Raw genomic sequence first — 20,209 nt, forward strand, 5'->3', positions numbered from 1 at the left:
CATGGCTATCTCCCATCTCCCTGCTAGAATGCAAGCTCCATTCGTGCAGGGACTTGGTCCAATCTCTTCAATGCTGCATCCCCAGCACCTAGGACAGGGGCGTGGCACAGAGCAGATGCTCTTTAAGTATTTGTAGAATGAGCAAATGAACAAACAGTTGGACAAACAACCCTTCAGTCAGTTTTCAGTGGTATTTCATGGGGCCCCATCATCCTGGGGGGTACGGGTCTGAAGAGTGGGCGGCTCCTCATTTTCTTAATAACCACAGTGCCGGGCACATAGTGGATGTCTCACAAATGTCAAATGAACAAATGAATCAACAAAAGAATGAAGAAAAGAATGAACAAAAAAACAATGGGACATCTTTGCTCTGAAGCTTAGCGGTACTGAAGGTTTCTATCAGGTTCAGTTTTCACCTGTTTCATGATGCATTCTCTTTTCTCACACCAACGTTGTATTTAGAGAGCCTATCTTATTGACACACACATTGGTATAAGCCTAGTTTTTCCCTGAGTGACTAGAAGTCCAATGATGGTGAGCTGTTTTTGGTAGGTTTTGTTTGTTTGTTTGTTTGTTTTTGGCTGTGCTGGGTCTTAGTTGCAGCATGCAGGATCTTTAGTTGCAGCATGCAGACTTCTTAGTTGTGGCATGCAGACTCTTAGTTGCAGAATGTGAGCTTCTTAGTTGCAGCATGTGAACTCTTAGTTGCAGCATGCATGCAGGGATCTAGTTCCCTCAGGCCCCCTGCATTGGGAGCTTGGAGTCTTACCCACTGGATCACCAGGGAAGTCCCAGTAGCTTTTCTAAGGACAGCGCTAATGAAAATTTAGGAGAGGTGAATCTGTGAGCACATAGCATACAACTCTGGGAGATGGACCAGAACAGTTGAGCCCCCTGTCCTCTGTCATGGTTGCCAGGGGCAGTTAAGCACTTAATAAGTCCTTCCTTGGTGGCAGCAGCTTGGTGGTGGCCAAGCTCAGAGGTGGCTGGGCACTTTCTTGTGAGATGCCTCTAGAATATCAATTACAGTTTCAGATCCAAATCTTGGAGCCCCAGGGAGGCAATACTATGTCTTCAGATGGAAGAAAAGAATTTCTTTTCTGCACAGCCGCATCCCTGGCCTGTTAGATCTGCCAGCATCTGTCAGTTACAGGTGCTGCAGCTGTCCAGCATCTCTGCTTTTTTCTCTCTGGGGAGGGTTAATTGGCTCCAGGCTGCACTGTGATTGCCGTCCCTGCCACCCTGGAGAGTGAGGGTCAAGGCTAAGTGGACCTGAGCATGACAGCAGCAGCCCAGACAGGCCTGAGGACATGCAGGGAAATAACGGATCCTCTATTCCCCCCTCCGCCCCTCCTCTCTGTCCCTTGCTCCCAGACGAGCCCTCCCCACCTTGTCCCCCAGGCAGATAGAGTCAGGAACAACTGAAGAGACACTGGTGTATCCTTGATTTTTCTTTTTCAAGAACACATTTCCCTAAAATGCAGGCTTTCACTCCCAATTCAATTCTTAATTATCGTCTCTAACGTTCAGTAGCAGGATAAAACACTGTCACAGGAAATCCGACAGCATCGCTGCTCCTTTCAACACTGCACTGGGGTGGGATTGTGGAAAGAACACAGAACTAGGAGTTAGGAAACTGCTACTTATCCCAGTTTGACCTGATTTATGATCCTGGGCAAGTCCCTTGTGTTCACTGGATTTCAGTTTCCTTATCTGTAAAATGAAGGGATTGGATACGGTGATTTCTGAGATCCCTTACAGCTCAAGGAAACATTTATTGTGTCTACTCCCTGCAGATGAAGTGCAGGCACCAATAATGCGGAGATGAAGAGGGCGCGTCTCTGTTCTCAAGGGGCTCAGAATCTTGTAGAGATAGCATTCCCATCCTACGAGTCTATGTTCTCTCTCTCTCTTTCTTTTGGCTTTACTGCTTGGCATGCGGGAAATTAGTGCCCCAACCAGGGATCAAACCCATGCCTCCTGCAGAGGAAGTGTGGCGTCTTAACCACTAGACTGCCAGGGAAGTCCCTGCAATTCTATGTTCTAATGATTTTCCACCTTCAATAGGATTTTCGTTTCAGATAAACCCAGCTGGTATTCCCTGATGAAGCAACAATGGAGGGGAAAGGGAATGGTAAATTACTGGGTACCAGGTTGAATGCCTGGAAGTAAAATCTGTGTCTATACAAACAATATCACATTTAACCATTATGCTATATTATAAAGAAGACATATGTATCCCCATTTACACATGAAGGGGCTGAGAGGGATGAAATAACTTTCTCAATGTTTTACAACCAGCAAGTGGCTGATTCAAAATCAAGATTAGAAATCAGTAAGGTCTTTGGTAGGATCACTTCTGCCATATTCCTAAGAGTGGATACCTACCCATTTGATCTCCAACTGATGCTTTTTTGAAAGAGCCTCTAATTGTTTGTCAATAAAACGGGAAGTAGGGTGAGGGGACATTCACTGTAACTCAGGCAGTTTGGAGCCATGTGCCCTTTAATTCTTTAAAATTGTAAGAGGCGATCAGAACCGATCAGGGACAAACTGAGAGGCCTGAGCATGTCCATGTATCTCTGTCTCTCTATTTTTGGAGATATGCATATAGAGACAGATAAAATATACCACAAAATTGATTCGTGTGCATTGTAATGACATAATTATTGTGGGGCTGCATGGTAACTGGTCGTATATGGTAAGCAGCTGACATACATGATTAATAAAAATGACTTTCCAGAGCCAAAAAGAAAAAAAGAAAAGAGAAGAAGTCATTTGAGACCAAAATCTAAGGAATTTCCTCTCCCTCTTGCTGTCACCCTAGTTGAAGACTGCAAGATGTGGCCCACAAAAGAGGAGATGATTGGTGACTGGAAATTGACAAAAGATTGGAGATTGTTTGCATCTCAGTGAAAAATTAAACCACGTAAACATCCATTAAGTAGTAACTGGGTTGCTGAGTGCTTAGTGAGTTCCTATGGGCAGTAAGTGGGCTAAAAGTGAAACAGGGACAAGTTCTGTGTGTCACCAAATGTTGATTCCTAAAGCCTCTGCTTGGACGGCAGGTCATTTGAGATCCAGGCCACTTTCCCAAAGGAGTCCTTGCTCTCTGTGCTGATCTACGACCATGACATGATCGGGACGGATGACCTCATTGGCGAGACCAGGATTGACCTGGAGAACCGCTTCTACAGCAAACACCGAGCCATCTGTGGCTTGCAGAATCAGTACGAGATGTAAGTTCTTCCTCCCGTGGAGACATTGTTGGTCTTCTGAGGCTGCAGCCCATGTGCTGGGAAGGCCAGTCAAGGCTCAGCCTTAATATCTCAGATGTGCTCCATGTCAGCAGGGCTGGTTTGGAGGAAACTTCTCACTGCACTTGAGAGTACTTGGGGTTGGAAAGGCAGCACTGATTTAGAATCCAGGGCAGGTTCTTCGAGAGTCAAGAACTGAGCTGTATTTGTTCACTCAATCAGCTGGGCCTGGTGGATGGAGTTCCTGGTGGGGAATGATGCTAGAAGAATGATTAATACAGTACAAATGACAATATCCTAGTAAATTACAACTAACACTCAAGAGTGCTTGCAAAATACCACACACACTTCACGTGAAATATCTTACTCAATTCTCTCAAAACCCACTGAGGTGTTATCCCCATCTTACACATGAGAGAAAAGTGGGTCCAATTCTCATTCTTCACAAAGGTTTTTGAATTCTGATTAATTTAAAAATACAAATTACCAGCTTTTTAAAATTTTTTTTATTTTTATTAAGATTGTTAAAATAACATGTATTTCTTAAAAATTAACATGTACATAATAGGAAACTAAAAAACCCAAGAAGCAAAATACAGTCATTCATCATCACAAGCAGTTTTCCATTTGATGTGTCCTTCTAGGTCTCATTTGTGTATTTGCACAACTAAGTATCCATTTTTATGTAATTGAGATCACACAGTTATGTCTCATGCTTTTTCACACATCATGAATATTTACCATTTCAAAGTCCCAAAGCCAAGAGTATTTTGATAACCAGGAGTACATTACACCACCTCAATCTGGAAGGAAACACATGTAATCCTGCCTTTCTCGGTGACAAAAATTTCATAAAAGACAAAAATGGCAACAGGCCTCTAGATAAAGATACTGGCAGAGTTATGATTAAAATACTACATTCCCTTAATGCTCAATTAAAAATGAGACATAGAGCAATGGAGACCAGCTTTATTTTTTAAAGTATGATGTATTTAATATCTTAAGAAAAAAACTCTTACAAATATCAGCCTGGAAAATATAAAAACATCCATTAGATTTCCACGGTATAATTTTAGAAATATTTCTTCCAAATATAAAGTAATATATCCTGGTAGAAAATTTAGGAAATACAGAAAGTACAAAATGATGCTCAAATCATTTCATCTAGAGATAAAACTTACATTAAAAGATTTGTATTTCCTTTTAGTATTTTTTTCTATGCTATTTCCTCCCAAAGTTGGACACATATTATCTATGCAATTTTGTAAGCTTCTTGTTGCACTTATACCCTTAAAAGCATTTTATGGTGTCATTAAATATTCTTCAAAATCATTATTTTAATAGCTCTATGGTGTTGCATTATATGAATTTATTATAAAATGATATAACCAATTGCCCTTCCCGAATTTCAGGGCATTTATATTTTTCTTTCTTATTCTATTAGAGATATTGCTGCCATGCACATTTCCATACAAAAGCCATTGCAAACCTTTCTGATAATTCATTCAATGTCCATCCACAGGGATTTATTCTATTAAAACGAACGCACACTTTAAAGACTTTTAATGTATGTGTCCAAATGGCTCTCCAGAAGAGTTGGACCAGTTTAGACTCTCATTAACACAGCCTGAACATCTATTTCCTCTGTGGCATGATTTTCAGACACGTCTCTACTGCCGGCCTGTTCTTCTCCGAACCTAGAAAGCCAGTTCAGTTTTGGGACGCTAGTGAATTTATAAGCCTCCTGGTTTATTTACATCATTCTCAAGTACCTGAGAGGGTACCATTCAGAGAATGATTAGCTGTGCTCACTCTGAAGTCAGTAAAGGAAGCCACAGGCAAATGTGCTGCATCTTTTGTTCAGCATAATTTCTTGACAACGAAACTACCAGGGACCAGAATAGTCTAGTCAGGGAAGTTGTTCACTGAAGTTTTAAAAATAGACGAGAGCACCTATTTCTAGGGAGGCCTATGTGTGGCTCTGGGCATAGCTTGGAATCTTTTCAGGATCCTCATATCTCTGGCCCAAAGTAGGAAAACTACTTTATAGTCATGTTTTGGTTTATTCCAATGTTAAGCATTTAAGATAAATTATTTAAGGTAAATTAAATTCTGATGAGTCCCAGGTCCCAGGGAGCAGAGAAATCCAAGCTTACCTTGGTCATGGCTCCTAGGGAGCATCTCATTGCAAGTTAATACTTTTTAACCAAACAGATAGTTTTTAAGGGAAGAAGGGGTTGAAAGATTTAGAAGCTCACCACTAGGAAATAACTGATTAGAGAAACGGCACTCGAGACTTCCTGCCTGTGACATGAGTCTACAATATGATTTTGGGGGAGGAAGAAAAGCGGGGAAAGAAACAGAGAAATTGGAAGGATGAGCTAGGCTTTCTTCTTAGAATAAGTAGCAGGTAAAAGCTATTCTGCCAGGAATAGAACAAACTAAACAAAAACTACCTGCAAAGAAATTCATAGAGACAAAAAGCAGATTGGTGATTGCCAGAGGCTGGGGCGGGGAGGGGGGGCACGCAGGGGGGATGAGGAGTAACTGCTTACTGGGTAGAGAGTTTTCTTTGGGGGTGATGACAATTTTTTGGAACTACGAGGGTGAGTCAAAAATTATCCACACTCCAGTTACATTAAAACAACAGCCAGAGTGCGGATAATTTTTGACTCAGCCTCATAGATAGAGGAGGTGGTTGTACAATATTGTGAATGTCATAAATGCCACTGAATTGGTCAACTTTATAATGGTCAGTTTTGTTATGTGAATTTCGCTTCAATTCTTTTTGAAAAGGATGAATTTCTTTAAAAAAAAATATCCAAAACTACCTAGAAAAGATTTTTATGTCAAGCTACTCAGAAATTCTGCCTTTCACACAAGCATACACATGCAGAGGTATTGACCAGAAAAGAGAGAGCAAAGTAAAAGAAAAACACTAGCCCCAAGCATGTAGAAAGTCCAGTTAAATCTGAAGGGAACCACGCAGATCATACTTAAGTAGTTCTTCTTATGGGGACCTCGGGGGTGGCTCCTGGGGAGGCCGGGCCTCACCCTCTGTCCTTTCTCCACTTTTCAGAGAAGGATACAATGCCTGGAGAGACACCTCCAAACCCACTGAAATCCTCACCAAGCTCTGCAAAGACAACAAGCTGGATGGCCCCTATTTTCGCCCTGGGAAAATACAGATAGGAAACCAGGTCTTTTCTGGAAAAACAGTCTTCACCGAGGAGGACACGGGTAACTCCCCACAATGTATTCTGCTGATGTGGCTCTTTTTTTGAAAAGCCTGCTTTCAGTGGTATTGGTGACTGAAGACAATGGTCATCTATTGTCAAATTAATGCACGCTAATGGTAGAAAATATGGAGAAGTTAGGAGGAGGATGAAAATGACTCTTGATCCCCAGATTCAGAGAAACCATGATTCATGCTGGTATATTTCTTTACTCTGTGTGTGTGTGTGTGTGTGTGTGTGTGTGCAGTATGTCACATTTTTACATAAATTTAAATGTACCCTGTATCTAGTTTTATACTTACTCTGCCTTTTCTATTTCCAGTAGGTTATGACAATTCTCCTTTGTCCTTTGAGACGATCCTTGATAATATTCTATTTTGTAGCTGTGACATTTATTTCCATTGTGTCCATTTTGTAGTGACACTACCGTGAATCTCCTTACACATATTTTTGCATATATCTGGTGTGTCTACAGTATACGTCATATAAGTAGAATTTTTGCATCAGAAGACAAATACCTTGAAATGAATATTATATAAAATAAATAATTGGACCCAGCTCAAATTACCCCCATAAGTGTTATACCAACAACTTTCCTATTTCAACACCAAGAAACAGATTTTTCTGTATGAGTAACATAGGACAAACCAGGAAGATCTCAAAGAACCTTTCATAAATTTAGGATGGGAAAAAAAAAGCGACTTTTACTTTAAGGATATGCAACCATTCCTGTCACATCTGTCCATTTGATGCTTAAAAGTTACCTGTGTATGGTGCAGTGTTTCTGATGCAAAAAGCCCAATTAAGTACATGCTACAGGGTGTTTTGACACTATGTTGATCCTACCACTTCGATGCCAAGATTTCTTTTTACCTTGTTGTTTTGGCCCCAAGAACTTCTTAGAGGTTCATGCATACAGAGTTATTGACATTTAGTGTATTAACAACATTGATGAATATCTGTGAGAAAAATACTTTTTTGCAATATGCTCTGTTAAGCCAATTTAGTCCCTTGGTCAGCATTCTCCATTTCATGATTAAACAATTTACTTGCCCACCAAAAATCTGAAATTACGTTCATTAAGATCAGTTCTTGACTGATTAAACTTTATGACAAAGATTTAATTCATTGATTACTGGTTCATCCTTATAGACTTTTGCTGATTGCAGTGACTGATGTGGAAGATTTTTTTGGTAGCCTTTTTTTTTTGATTAAACCAGGTTCAACTTTCCTATGTTGAATTTGGATGTTTTAAACTTTGTTCAAGAAGATTTTATTCTTTCAACAATTTTTGTCTTGTTTTGTGAGTATGATTTCTACTGGTAGTTTTTGTCATGAATTACCTTTTTTAGTAAAATGATAGATCAGAGAATCTTTTCTGGAGGAGGTATTGGTAGGAGGGAGGTCCCAAGCAATAATGAGAAAAGTCAAAAGACATCGATGAGCACATATTGTGCCTATTTCACCGCCTTGCCTAGAGCCACGCTGGTTCCCCAGGCTCTCTCCCACTGTGGTGTTAGCAAACAGTTTTACGTCCAGGAAACATACCCTCTCTAGTCCCTTGAAGCCAAGTTTGTGATTCGTAGATTCTAAAGGAGTCTGATTCAATGGGTGGTGAGAATCCTGTACTCCAAGACCCTGAATGCGCTCTGGGTCTTCTGGTAGAACCATCTCATTTCCCGCCTTATTAACTTTCTTTTTTTTTTTTTAATTTAATTGAAGTATAGTTGATTTACAATGTTGTGTGAATCTCTGCTGCGCAGTAGTGACTCAGTTATACACATATATACATTCTTTTTTAAAATATTCTTTTCCATCATGGTTTATCCCAGGAGATTCGATATCGTTCCCTGTGCTATACAGTAGGACCTTGTTGTTTATCCATTCTAAATGTAATAGTTTGTATCTACCAACTCCAAACTCTCAGTCTGTCCCTCTCCCTCCCCCACTCCCCCTTGGCAACCATAAGTCTGATCTCTGTGTCTGTGAGTCTATTTCTGTTTTGTAGATAGGTTCACTCTCTTAACTTTCAATCTCTTTCCCCTTCCCACCACTCTCCTCCCACCCCTTTCCATTCTCTGTTCTCTTTCTCTTTTGTTGCCTTTTCTCTCTCCCCGTTCCTTGCTATATTTAAATGAACCTTTAAGGAGTGTTTGAAAATGCATCTGAGAGCCCATCTCTGTCCCCTTACAGGAACACACACCTGAGAAGTCTCTTTATTTTTCTCTCTTCCATGCAGATGAGATGGTGGAGTCACATGAGCACTTGGCCCTCAGGGTTTTACACTCTTGGGAGGATATGCCGGAGGTTGGGTGCAGGCTGGTTCCTGAGCACATAGAAACTCGGCCGCTGTACCACAAGGATAAGCCAGGAATGGAGCAGGTAGTGGCCAAGACAGTTCTGGTCTCAATGGGAGTGTTCATCCCCCCAGAAAGTGACTTTTCCCCTAAAAGTTAATCTTGTGTGTGCCGTATAGTAATGGTTCTCAACTAGGGACAGTTTTGCCCCTCCTGCCCCAGACATTCAGCAATGTTTGAAATATTTTTGGTTGTCTCAAGTGGGTGGTGGTGCTAATGGCATCTAATGGGAAGGGACAAAGATGCCACTAGACATCCTATTCTGTACTGGGCAGCCTCCCACAACAAAGAATTATTCAGCCCAAAACGAATGTTGAGATTGAGAAACTCTGCCCTAAAGTCAGAGTTGGATTTGGTGCTCTTTGCCTTTTATGATTTGAGTTATCAAATTCTTTCTGAAGAATCCTGATATTTGAGAAACTTCAAAACTCATCTGATGTGCCCAAGACCTTGTCCAATATCTATCAGTAACCACACAGCCCACTAGTTTTCCCAGAAAAGCAATAGATAGAGGCTTACCTTGAAGAACTGGCGAAACAATCGGTGTGGAAAAGATAACTAGAGATCTGGGTTATGAGTTAGAAGGGAAGAGAAGATAATTTATTACGAGCCTTTTGTGTCCCAGGCCCTTTACAGAAACTATCTCACCTAATTCAGATGGCTGTAGATTTATCTATCCAAATTATGGCCATTTTGAGAGTGAAAGGGGGCACTATTAATAATTAAGCTGACACAAGGGACACACACCAGGATTTTCCTAAACAAACAAAGATCTGTGGGTCACCTCACCCTTATTTCTTAGTACAGCCTCATGATGAAATTACTGTGATCCTGAATTTTAAGATGAAGAGATTGAGGTTCACAGAGAGTTTAAGTAACTCGCTCACAGTTACTCAGCTGGTAATAAATGGAGGTGGGATTTAACCCAGGCAGTGTGAGTCCCTAGTTCTGTCCCAGCCCTGGACTCACTCACTGTGTAGTCTGGGCAAAGCACATGGACTTGACCATAACGGGGCAGGAGCTCCCACACTGCTATCCCAGCAACGTTGGGGTGTAAACCTAGTGATAGCCTATGTGGGGGCACGTCTTGAAAGGATAAACTTTTGTCAAATGTAGAAGCTTATGATTATTTCCTAAGATTTACTACCAGATGTTTGAAACCTTTTGGTTACTGGTATCCTTCATTTTGCCTGTCAGATGTGGCTTCTTGGTTAAAGGTGAATGTTAATATCTCTTTAGAGACCCTAGGAATATAATCCTGCATTGAATTGGTTCTTTTCCTGAATGTAACTCTTTGCTTACGTTGCCCCTCTCTCTGGAAATCCTTTCTTTTTTTTTTCCTAGCCAAAGCCCCTCCTTTGCCCAAACCCTACAAATCGTTCCCACTCTGTCAGAAGCCCCACTTATTTCATGTGAAATCTCCTCTGACCATCCCGGCCCTTTTTGATCACTCACCTTCTTGCCTGAGCTGAGAGAGTACTTAGAGTGCATACAGCAGAGCTGAACATGGAATTCACTGCACCTTCTCCCCAGCTGGGCTCTCAAATCCCTTCCTTGCAGCAGGGTAAATTTTGATGTATGGAGTCCAAAACAATGGATGGAAGGCCCTATTCTGCCACTAATTAGCCACAGGGTTTGAGATAATTTCTTTGTCTTCTCTGAACCTTAGTTTCTTTATGTGTAACATAGAAACGTGGCTGGGGGGTAACACGGATGGAGCTAATGGATGTTGAGGTACATTGGAAGCAATGAAGCATGATTCTTCTGTCAGACTGTATTACGTTTGTAATCCTTAGGGGTTGGTAAGAAAAGCGGGGTCTCTAGAGTCAACAGACAAAGGTTGAATCCAGGCTCTGCTACATGTTGCCTGTGTAAACATGGGCAAGACATTTTCTCATTTGCCAAGTGGGAATAATAACATCTACCTAGTGGGGACATTGGAAGAATTAATGAGACAGTGCTTTTCAAGTGCATAGTACTGCATCGACCACATAGTAAGTGCTAAATAAAGTTTTGCTTATCCTTCTCCTTCTGTTGATATATGGTGGTCTTTATATATGCTCTAATTTTTAATAAAAACATAAATTCTATCTTTGTCAACAAATATTCTAAATACAATATGGATAGTATCTTTATATTACATTACATTACATTATATATACCTGATATCCATTTCTAGTAAAGGGATCTGTTAAAATCATGAATGGTCAGGGTCCATATGGTACCCCCCCCCAAGAAAAAAAAAGCTAAAGAGTGTCTTCTTTTCTTAACAAGGGCCGCCTGCAGATGTGGGTTGACATGTTTCCCAAAGATATGCCTCAGCCTGGACCTCCTGTTGACATTTCACCAAGGAAACCCAAAGGGTAAGTAAGCTGCAGGCCCAGCTTCAAGGAAAGAGACCATAGTCACAGACTTAAAGATCAAGACATTTGATCTGGTGTTTGATACATGACATTAATCAATTGACACCGATAATCATAATCATGATTCACTTTCCACCTGGCCAATTACAGCAGGAGGTGAGTGGTGGTGATGAGTAGTGGTGGGGATTGAAATGGTGGCCCCTGTTTTATGGGGAGCCCCTCATTTTCAACATTCTTCAACATTCTGAAAAATCTTGGTTAATGGAAGGAGGATGTGCTCAGAGAAATCATGTTCTAGGTGATTCCAGCTGGGCACTTGGTTTTGTTGGAACGAAGCCCTTAAGTATGGGTGTTTTTGAACTTGGTAAAGTTGAGGAAGCTTATAGACTCAAAGCGGTACCAAAATCACATAGACACCAATTGACTCAGCTTCCAGGGTCTTCAACCTAAGTCTCCTTCCCTTATCCCAGGTATGAATTGAGAGTAACCATCTGGAACACGGAAGATGTCATTTTAGAGGATGAGAATATTTTCACCGGACAAAAATCAAGTGATATTTATGTTAAAGGGTAAGATCATCAGCAAATGCCATCCCCCCTTTCCTTCTCCTCTTTACCGCTTTAACCCCTAACCAAACTATGCCTCGTGGACGATACGCCACCCACATCCCTCAAAAGGCGTCCATCTTACGTTAGATAAAGTCACTTTCTTTGTCAAATATTTGCCTTATTTGGTCATTTTACTAAGAATGATTATCTCACGAGATATTTTTGTGAGGAAATCTTATTATGTAAACATTTCTTTCTGTTAAACATTGGATGCCTAAACTTTTTGAATGACATTCAAAATACCTTTACACCAGAAGGAAGTAGAGAGCTGTAGGGCTATTGATGAAAGGTTGTGTTAAGAAGATTATAAGCCTAATATGAAAGCTAAAATTTATACCCTCCCACTTGCTAGTTTTACTAGCCTAGGACTCAGGAAATGAAATATATTGTATCTCTCTCTAACCTCTTGGCTGTAACACAAATGCTTTTGTAGGTTTCCTTTTAGCCCCTAATCAGGGAGGGAGATGAGGTGGTAGAGAATCAGAAACAATGCGACTTAAAACATGTACCCTCAGGTAAAACTCATCTCAGAAACAGTAAATTCATCTCAGCCTTATCTTGTTATCGCTTTGTCTTCCCCCAGCAAGAAACCGTCTTCCTCATTGACAATCCCATTTCCAGTATGCCATTAAGTCTTGTTCATTTTACCTCCCAAATAGCTGTCAGTACTATCCATTCTCTTCCTCTCACCACATCACCATCATCATCTTTTCCTCCATCATTTCTTGCTGGGGCCACTGAAATACCAATACTGTCTGAATTGTATCTCCATATTCAGTCCTGCCTCCAATAATCTGTTCTCTATGTTGAAACCCAAGTTATCTTTTCAAAAATACAATCTGATCACATCAGTCTTGTTCTTAAAGAGCTTTAATGACATCCTATTTTCTCTGGACAAAGATCCAAATCCCTCATAAGTCCTAAAATATCACATATGACTAGTCACTGCCTATCTCTCCAGACTCATCTCACTGGATCACCACTCCCCCTTGCCTTCTTCTCTCTAGTCACACTGAGCTTCTTTCTGTCTTAGAATGTGTCCTCACCTCTTCTTCCATAGGGCCTTTGCACATCCCTCACTGGTGACTTTTGCCACCCCACCCGTATCCCTCCATCCTCTTCCCTCCATGACCATAGCTCCATGAAGGCAAGGACCATCTCTGTTTGCTCCCCATCACTCCCCTAGCATCTAGCTCACCCCTTGCCTCATAATAGAGGCAAGGGGCACATATATTCGTTGACTGAACACCATCTTTAGCTAAATAATTATGCTCATACCCCGAGTGGTACCACTCCTCTGGAAAGAGAAGGGTCTTTACCCTCCCCTGCCCCAGGGTGGGATGGGGTGGAGGGAGGGATGTCTGCTTTCAGAAAGCAAGCGGTTTGGCATTATCAATTAGTTTGAATTAAAAACACATCTTTTCTCAAGAATTAATTAGCTGTGGTTGAAGCACTAGGGGAAAATATATTCATTGTAGCTTATTTTATACTTGGCGTGGAGGAGAAAGATCAGATAATTCTAAGAGGAAATAACATAACAGATCATTTGGAGTATACAAAGTACTGTACATTTATTATCTCATATAATTCCTCTGAATTCCTCTGAACTAATACTGCCACTGCTTCCATTTTCCAGATGAAACAAGGGCACAGAGAGGTTAGGTAATTTATTTATGTAATGTAGCAATGTAATGTGATGGGTGCAGAAATGGCACACCTTTTGAAGAAGTCTCCCAGGGTGAGAGAAAACTCAGGTTACACTTTCAGTTTACATTTCCTGAATTTTCCCTCCTTTTTAAAAAAATTTTTTTCACCAGCTTTATTGAAGAATACTTGACAAATAAAAATTGTATATATTTAAGGTGTACAACATGATGTTTTGATATATGTATAAATTGTAAAATGATTACCACAATCAAACTAATTAAGCCATCCACCACCTCACATAGTTATAAATTTGTGTGTGTGGTTAAAACATTTAAGATCAACTCTCTTAGCAAGTATACAATACATGATTATTAAGTATAATCATCATGCTATATGTTAGATCTCCAGAATTATTCATCTCTTATAACTGAATCTTTGTACCCTTTGACCAATATCTCTTGGTTTCCCCCACCCCTGGCAACCACCATTCTATGCTGCTTTTATGAGTTCAACTTCTGTAGGTTACACATAAAAGTGAGATCGTGCAGTATTTGTCTTTCTGTGTCTAGCTTATTTTATAGGTTCATCTATGCAGTCACAAATGACAGGATTTCCTTCTTTTTTAAGGCTGAGTAATATTCCATCGTACATACAACCACATTTTCTTTATCCATTCGTCCATTGATGGACACTTAAGTTGTTTTTAATAGCTCGGCTATTGTAAATAGTCCTGCAATAAACATGGGAGTGCAGCTATCTCTTAAAGACACTGAGAATTTTACCCCTTTATCGCTTGGAACTTCAGATCTACCCCAAAACTGAAGACAATTCCCCAACCTGACTTAGGAGGAGAGTCTTGTTTCAGTTTCTGACCCTTTGGTCCCTATTTATCTCTTTTGGATTCAGTGATAACTTCCATCTGAATCTAACTAGATCATAATTTTAAAACTATGTATCTGTGACCACAATGAAACTGGTTAAATCACTCTTGATTATACCGATGCCTGAAGAGTGTGCTGTGAGTGTTTAATTCTTTTCCTGTCTTTATGCAGGTGGTTAAAGGGTTTGGAAGACGACAAGCAGGAGACAGACGTGCATTACAGCTCCCTGACTGGAGAGGGCAACTTCAACTGGCGCTTTCTATTTCCATTTCAGTATCTCCCAGCGGAGAAGCAAATGGTCATTACCAAGAGGGAGAACATCTTTTCCTTAGAGAAGATGGAGTGTAAGACGCCAGCTGTGTTGGTGCTCCAGGTTTGGGATTTTGAAAGGTTGTCCTCAGATGATTTTCTGGGTAAGCCAGTGGCTTCATCAAACTCATATTAATGTTGAGGATTCTGTCCCAGCTTTTGGAGAGCTTAGTCTGAATTAGCTCCAGGGGTCATAATTTCGATGCTACTTAATAATTTTGGGATAGCAAAATATTGAAACACTCCAAATAGCCATTAATAGGGGATTGACTCAATAGCTTATGGTACATCCCTCTGGTGGAAGATACATATTCGAACAGACTAAAATTGACCTTTGCTCTACCACTAAGAAGCTGTTAAATTTTGAGCTAATTACAGGTCTCCTCTGTACCTCAGTTTTCCTCAGGTGTAAAATGGGGATAAAAATATTATATACCTCAGAGGGCATTGGGAGCTGTAAATGTGATAATATAGTTTAAAAATGAAGTACAGTGCTTCATACATAGTAAGCACTCAGTAAGTGATAACCCTGCAGCCATCAAAATGTTAGAATATTTACTGAGTTGGATAGTTGTGCAAGGTGCATTAAGTGAAAAAAAAGTGCATAGAAAAAAGTCCCCTTTTGGTAAGAAATAAGTTTATTTGTATAGGAGAAAGAGATAGTCAGAGACAGCCAAAGAGAGAGAAAGACTGACATAAGGATATGAACTAATAAGTAGGACAGTGGTCAATTTTTGGGAGGTAGGAAAATAATAGAAAAAATAGAAAATAATAGAAAAAAATTTCTATTTTTTTTTTTTGCTAATGTGCGTGCTCTTTTTTATTTTTTAATTTTTTATTTATTTTTATTTTTTATTTTTATTTATTTATTTATTTATTTATTTATTTATTTATTTATTGTGTGTACTCTTAATGTTCACAGTGAACAAATATCATTTTTGTAATAGGGAAAGATTGTTAAAGAGAAAGAAATATAACATTCTCAGGGCATTATCTTACTCTGCCTTATACTCACTCATTGAAAATACTTTGTTGAAAACTAGTGAATACAACAAAAGAGAAGCAGACACAGATATAAAGAACAAACTAGTGGTTACCAGTGGGGAGAGGGATGGGGAGAGAGGCAGTATAGGGTGGGGTGGTGGGAGGTACAAACTGTTGAGTGTAGGATAGGCTCAAGGATGTGTTGTACACCACGGGGAACATAGCCAACATTTTATATTGGCTATAAATGGAAAGTAACCTTAAAAATTGTATACTTCTTTTTTTTTTAAAGAAGAAAATACATTGTTGAGCGCCCATGAAGGTACTGGAGAGTAGCTACCAAGACACTAAGACTTAGTCCCCAACCTGGAGGAATTTAGTGGACTCAAAGAGGGAGGTGTAGTCAGCGGAGGAGGTTGTTCTAGGCTGATCTGTGCTAAGACAGGGAAAAGCCCAAAGCACAGATGTGTAATCCAGATCACACTTAGGGAGCAGAGAAGAGGCCCAGCAGATGACACCGAAACTGACTTGAAAGTTACATATGGTAGCTCTGCCTTTGTCTTCCACCTGCTGCCATGTTATAAATGCTTTAAATGCACCAAACATGTCTTGGTCATATTTGTGCCCCCAATACCTAGCACATGCGGTGGATCCCATGTGGTCCTGACTGGATGACCAGTGAGTACGTGGATGCATGTGTGGGTGAATGAGGATGATGACGGATTTTAAAGCTCTTCTATAGCTGTTAAGGGCATCTCTTCACAGGCTCCCTGGAAATGAACCTCAATAGTTTCCCTCGAGCAGCCAAGTCTGCCAAAGCCTGTGATCTCACCAAGTTTGAAAATGCAAGTGAGGAGAGCAAGATTTCCATATTCCAGCAAAAGCGTGTTCGGGGCTGGTGGCCTTTCGCTAAAAGCAAAGAACTCACGGTAAGTGACAGCTGTAGGAGATGGGGTGGGGGTGGGGCAGGCGGAGGACCTCTTGCTCTTTAAATGAGTCATTTTGTAAACTTCAAGTCAAGTGCCTTAAAATGACATAGAGCCCTTTAGGGCAAAGATTCTGCTGAGAAGCGAGAATTTTGAAAAATTTATAAATGCATTAAGCCTTCCATATTTCAGCATGCTGGATTTAATAGTAATCTATATCAGGGTGGGTTTCTATATTCTTGGCTTGAACATATGCCCCGGCATTAATTTTTTTCAACATTTCTTGAAATTAGGCATAAAGTCCTGACTAATGTACGATTTTAATGTAACTGCTTCATCCCTTCACCCTCAAACGCAAAACTCAATTTAAAAAGTGATCCATCCTTTTAAAACTTGCTCGAGGGGATGCTAGGAGAAAGGAGAGCCATTTACCCCTGTCCCTGCCTTGCCAGCTTGATCCATACTGTGTGGCACATGCTGTAGGAACTCAGGCCTTTCACAAACAGTGGGAAGAAAGTTTCTCCTGCCCTTTCTTTCAGCCCCTTCATCACTTCTCTGTAAGGGAGGGTGGAGGATTTAAGTGCTCAGTGAGACTGAGAAAAGGGACCAGGACTGCATAGGTGCCTCTTTTCACTCACTTTTCCAAGAGGAGAGAGCCTGTTCTCCCCTCTGTTCCTAGTGCCCAGCGGCAAAAGCAAACTCAGGACCTTTCAGGTAGCAGGTCTGGATAGAGACTGATTTCTCACTCTCTCTTAGTTCTAAGGGCTCAGTGCATGCAAGACAAGGATTTCTTTGAACCTAACTGGGTAAATGGCAGCTGCTGACCTGACTCTGTGGTATCTAGTTTTAGCATGTTTTAGTAGCAGGCTTCCTCTTCCATCCATTATCCATTCAGTCCCCCCTGGTGAGAATGGATCAAAAGAACAAGGACCCAAGCAGCCTCTTTCTTCCCAGTCCCCTCAAGCATGTGCACTGAGCTCTTACTACGTGGCAGCCTCTGTACTCCGTTCCTGGCTTCACGGCTTAACACATAATAGATGCTCAGTCAATGACTTGATTGATGAATGGATGAGTTAAGAAATGAAGTAAGCATGGACTTTCCTGCTGGCACCGTGGTTAAGAATCCGCCTGCCAATGCAGGGGACACGGGTTTGATCCCTGGTCTGGAAGATCCCACATGCTCTAGAGCCTGAGAGCCACAACTGTTGAGCCCATGTGCCACAACTACTGAAGCCTGCACACCTAGAGTGCGTGCTCTGCAACAAGAGAAGCCACCACAATGAGAAGCCCACACACTGCAATGAAGGGTAGGCCCCACTCGCCACAACTAGAGAAAAGCCCACGTGCAGCAATGAAGACCCAACGCAGCCAAAAAAAAAAAAAAAAGGAAGAAAGGAAGGAAGCCTGGCTTCTACTCTTAACCAGCTCAGTGTCCAGCGAGAGGGACAGATGTATCAACAGTCCAGTCTGCATGAAACAGTCAAAGTGTAAATGACACAGGGAAGGAAGAGAGGAAGGGGAGAGCTAATCCTCTCTGAGGATGTTGAGGGGTCAAGCAGGGCAGAGTATGGATTTTTCAAGAACAAAGGATGATGAAAGGTATTTTCTAGATGAAGAGAAGCGTGGATGTCTACTCCAAGTGGAGGAACCATGATGACCACGGCCTAGAGTCATGAATATCCTCATGTGGACAGCTAACTGCCCACTGGTCAGAGTTGCCAGAATGTATTGTGAGGTCAGGAAATGGGGAATGCCAAGTCCTGAAGTCCAAACTCTTATCTTTTAACATAATTCCTTTTCCTATCAAATAAACAGCAGTGATTATGTATGTACTGCATAATGGCAGTTACCTATTACATTTTTATAGCCCTTCAGAGTTTGACAGATATGTTCAGACCCCTTATTTCATTTGATCCTAATTGACTCTTTATTTTCTGTCATTTATTTCTTTTTTCATTTCATTCAACAAAGATTTATTGAGCATCTATTAAAGGGTAGGCCCTGAGAATAAAATGTAAGTAATGCAGACATAGTCTCTGCCAGCATGGAGCTTATAGTCCAATGTCAAAGACAGACACACCAGGGTGAATAGATGGGCACATGTAGATGCACAGAGTCACCCGCAGACACACCAAGAAAGTCAACTCTTAAAACAAGGGCTGGGAAGTACTGAGTTAAAGCATCGCCAAGGCAGGTATTTCCACTCCATATGGTGGTTGGAAGCTTTTCTGTGACTGTGAACATTTACAGTTGAGACCTAAAGAATGAAAAGTAGCGAGCCCTCTGGGAAAAAAATGGGAGGAAGAGCATTTATCACTAAGCAAACAACACAGGCAAAGGCCCCGAGGTGAGAATGTGTTCAGTGCGTAAGAGCAACTAAAACACAAACAAGCAAAAACCTCTCACAGTTGGAGCAGGGTGAAGAGAAGCTGTTGCCAGTGAAGTGGAGAGGAAATCAGAGCCGGATCACGCAGCTCTCGGACGCCACGTTGAAGAGTTTGGGTTTTAGTCTCAGATCAATAGGAAGCCAGTGAATGGTTTCCCGCAGGGAGGTGAGGGGATCTGACTCACAGAGGAAACAGTCCCTCATTGAAATGCGGACAGTGGGTGGGAGAGGGTCACAAGTGGAGAAAGAGAACTTGGCAGAGATGTAGGAAGAAGATGATGAAAATGTGCTGCGACACAAACCCAGAGAGGAGACTATTCTGAGGACAGCTGAGTCTCTGTGTCAAATGCTCCTGGGTGGTTGTAGAAGAAGCAGAGAAGGATGGATCGGGATTAGCAACGTGGAAGACGCTGGCGACCTTTTATTTATTTTTTATTTATTAAAGTTAATTAATTTTTACCTGAAGTATAGTTTATATACAATATTATATAAGTTACAGGTGAACAATATAGTGACACATTTTTAAAGGTTATACTCCATTTACAGTTATTATAAAATACTGGCTATATTCTCTGTGTTGTACAATATATCCTTGTACTTTAGTTTATATGTAACAGTTTGTACCTCTCCTGGCGACCTTTTTATTTTTTTTTTTTTAAGCTCTTTATTGGAGTATAATAGCTTTACACTGTTGTGCCAGTTTCTGCTGTACAACAAAGTGAACCAGCTGTATTTATACATATATCCCCATATCCCCTCCCTCCCACGACTCCCTCCCACCCCTCCCTTTCCCACCCCTCTAGGTCATCACCAATCATCCAGTTGATCTCTCTGTGTTAAACAGCAGCTTCCCACAAGCTATCTATTTTACATTTGTAGTGTATATATGTCAATGCTACTCCATTTTGCTTTTTAAATGGCTTTATATATGTCATATCTATACAATGGAATATAATTTAGCCATAAAAGGGAATAAAGTGCTGATACGTGCTCCAACAATAGACTGCTAGTTATTTCTCCAGCAAGAAATAGGTTATTTGGGATTAACAGAGAATTGGAATTTGAGGTCTGCAACCATGGCTAGCTATGTGCAAATCTCCAGCAAAAACGGAGAGAACCCTTTCCTGAAAGGGAAAAGGAAGTTGGGAGCGCTATAGTTAACAAAGAGTCCATGGCTTTTCATTGGCTGAGTCATGCCTATCTCATTGGCTGAGCTCTTGCCAGGCGAGAAGAGAACGTCTTTCTTCCTAATAGG

General features: G+C 40.9%; 1 protein-coding gene across 1 annotated transcript in view; it reads left to right on the plus strand.

Annotated features, from left to right (window-relative positions):
- Positions 1–20,209, plus strand: part of FER1L6 (fer-1 like family member 6) — a 118,229-nt gene that overhangs the window by 89,644 nt on the left and 8,376 nt on the right. Inside the window, exons 32-38 of the mRNA XM_057737004.1 lie at positions 3,069–3,239; positions 6,337–6,497; positions 8,733–8,875; positions 11,125–11,213; positions 11,684–11,782; positions 14,521–14,762; positions 16,408–16,571. Coding sequence (XP_057592987.1) covers positions 3,069–3,239; positions 6,337–6,497; positions 8,733–8,875; positions 11,125–11,213; positions 11,684–11,782; positions 14,521–14,762; positions 16,408–16,571 — 1,069 coding nt within the window. The remainder of the gene's footprint in view (positions 1–3,068; positions 3,240–6,336; positions 6,498–8,732; positions 8,876–11,124; positions 11,214–11,683; positions 11,783–14,520; positions 14,763–16,407; positions 16,572–20,209) is intronic.

The sequence above is a fragment of the Hippopotamus amphibius genome, chromosome 5, assembly GCF_030028045.1.
Source record: "Hippopotamus amphibius kiboko isolate mHipAmp2 chromosome 5, mHipAmp2.hap2, whole genome shotgun sequence".
Lineage (NCBI taxonomy): Eukaryota > Metazoa > Chordata > Mammalia > Artiodactyla > Hippopotamidae > Hippopotamus > Hippopotamus amphibius.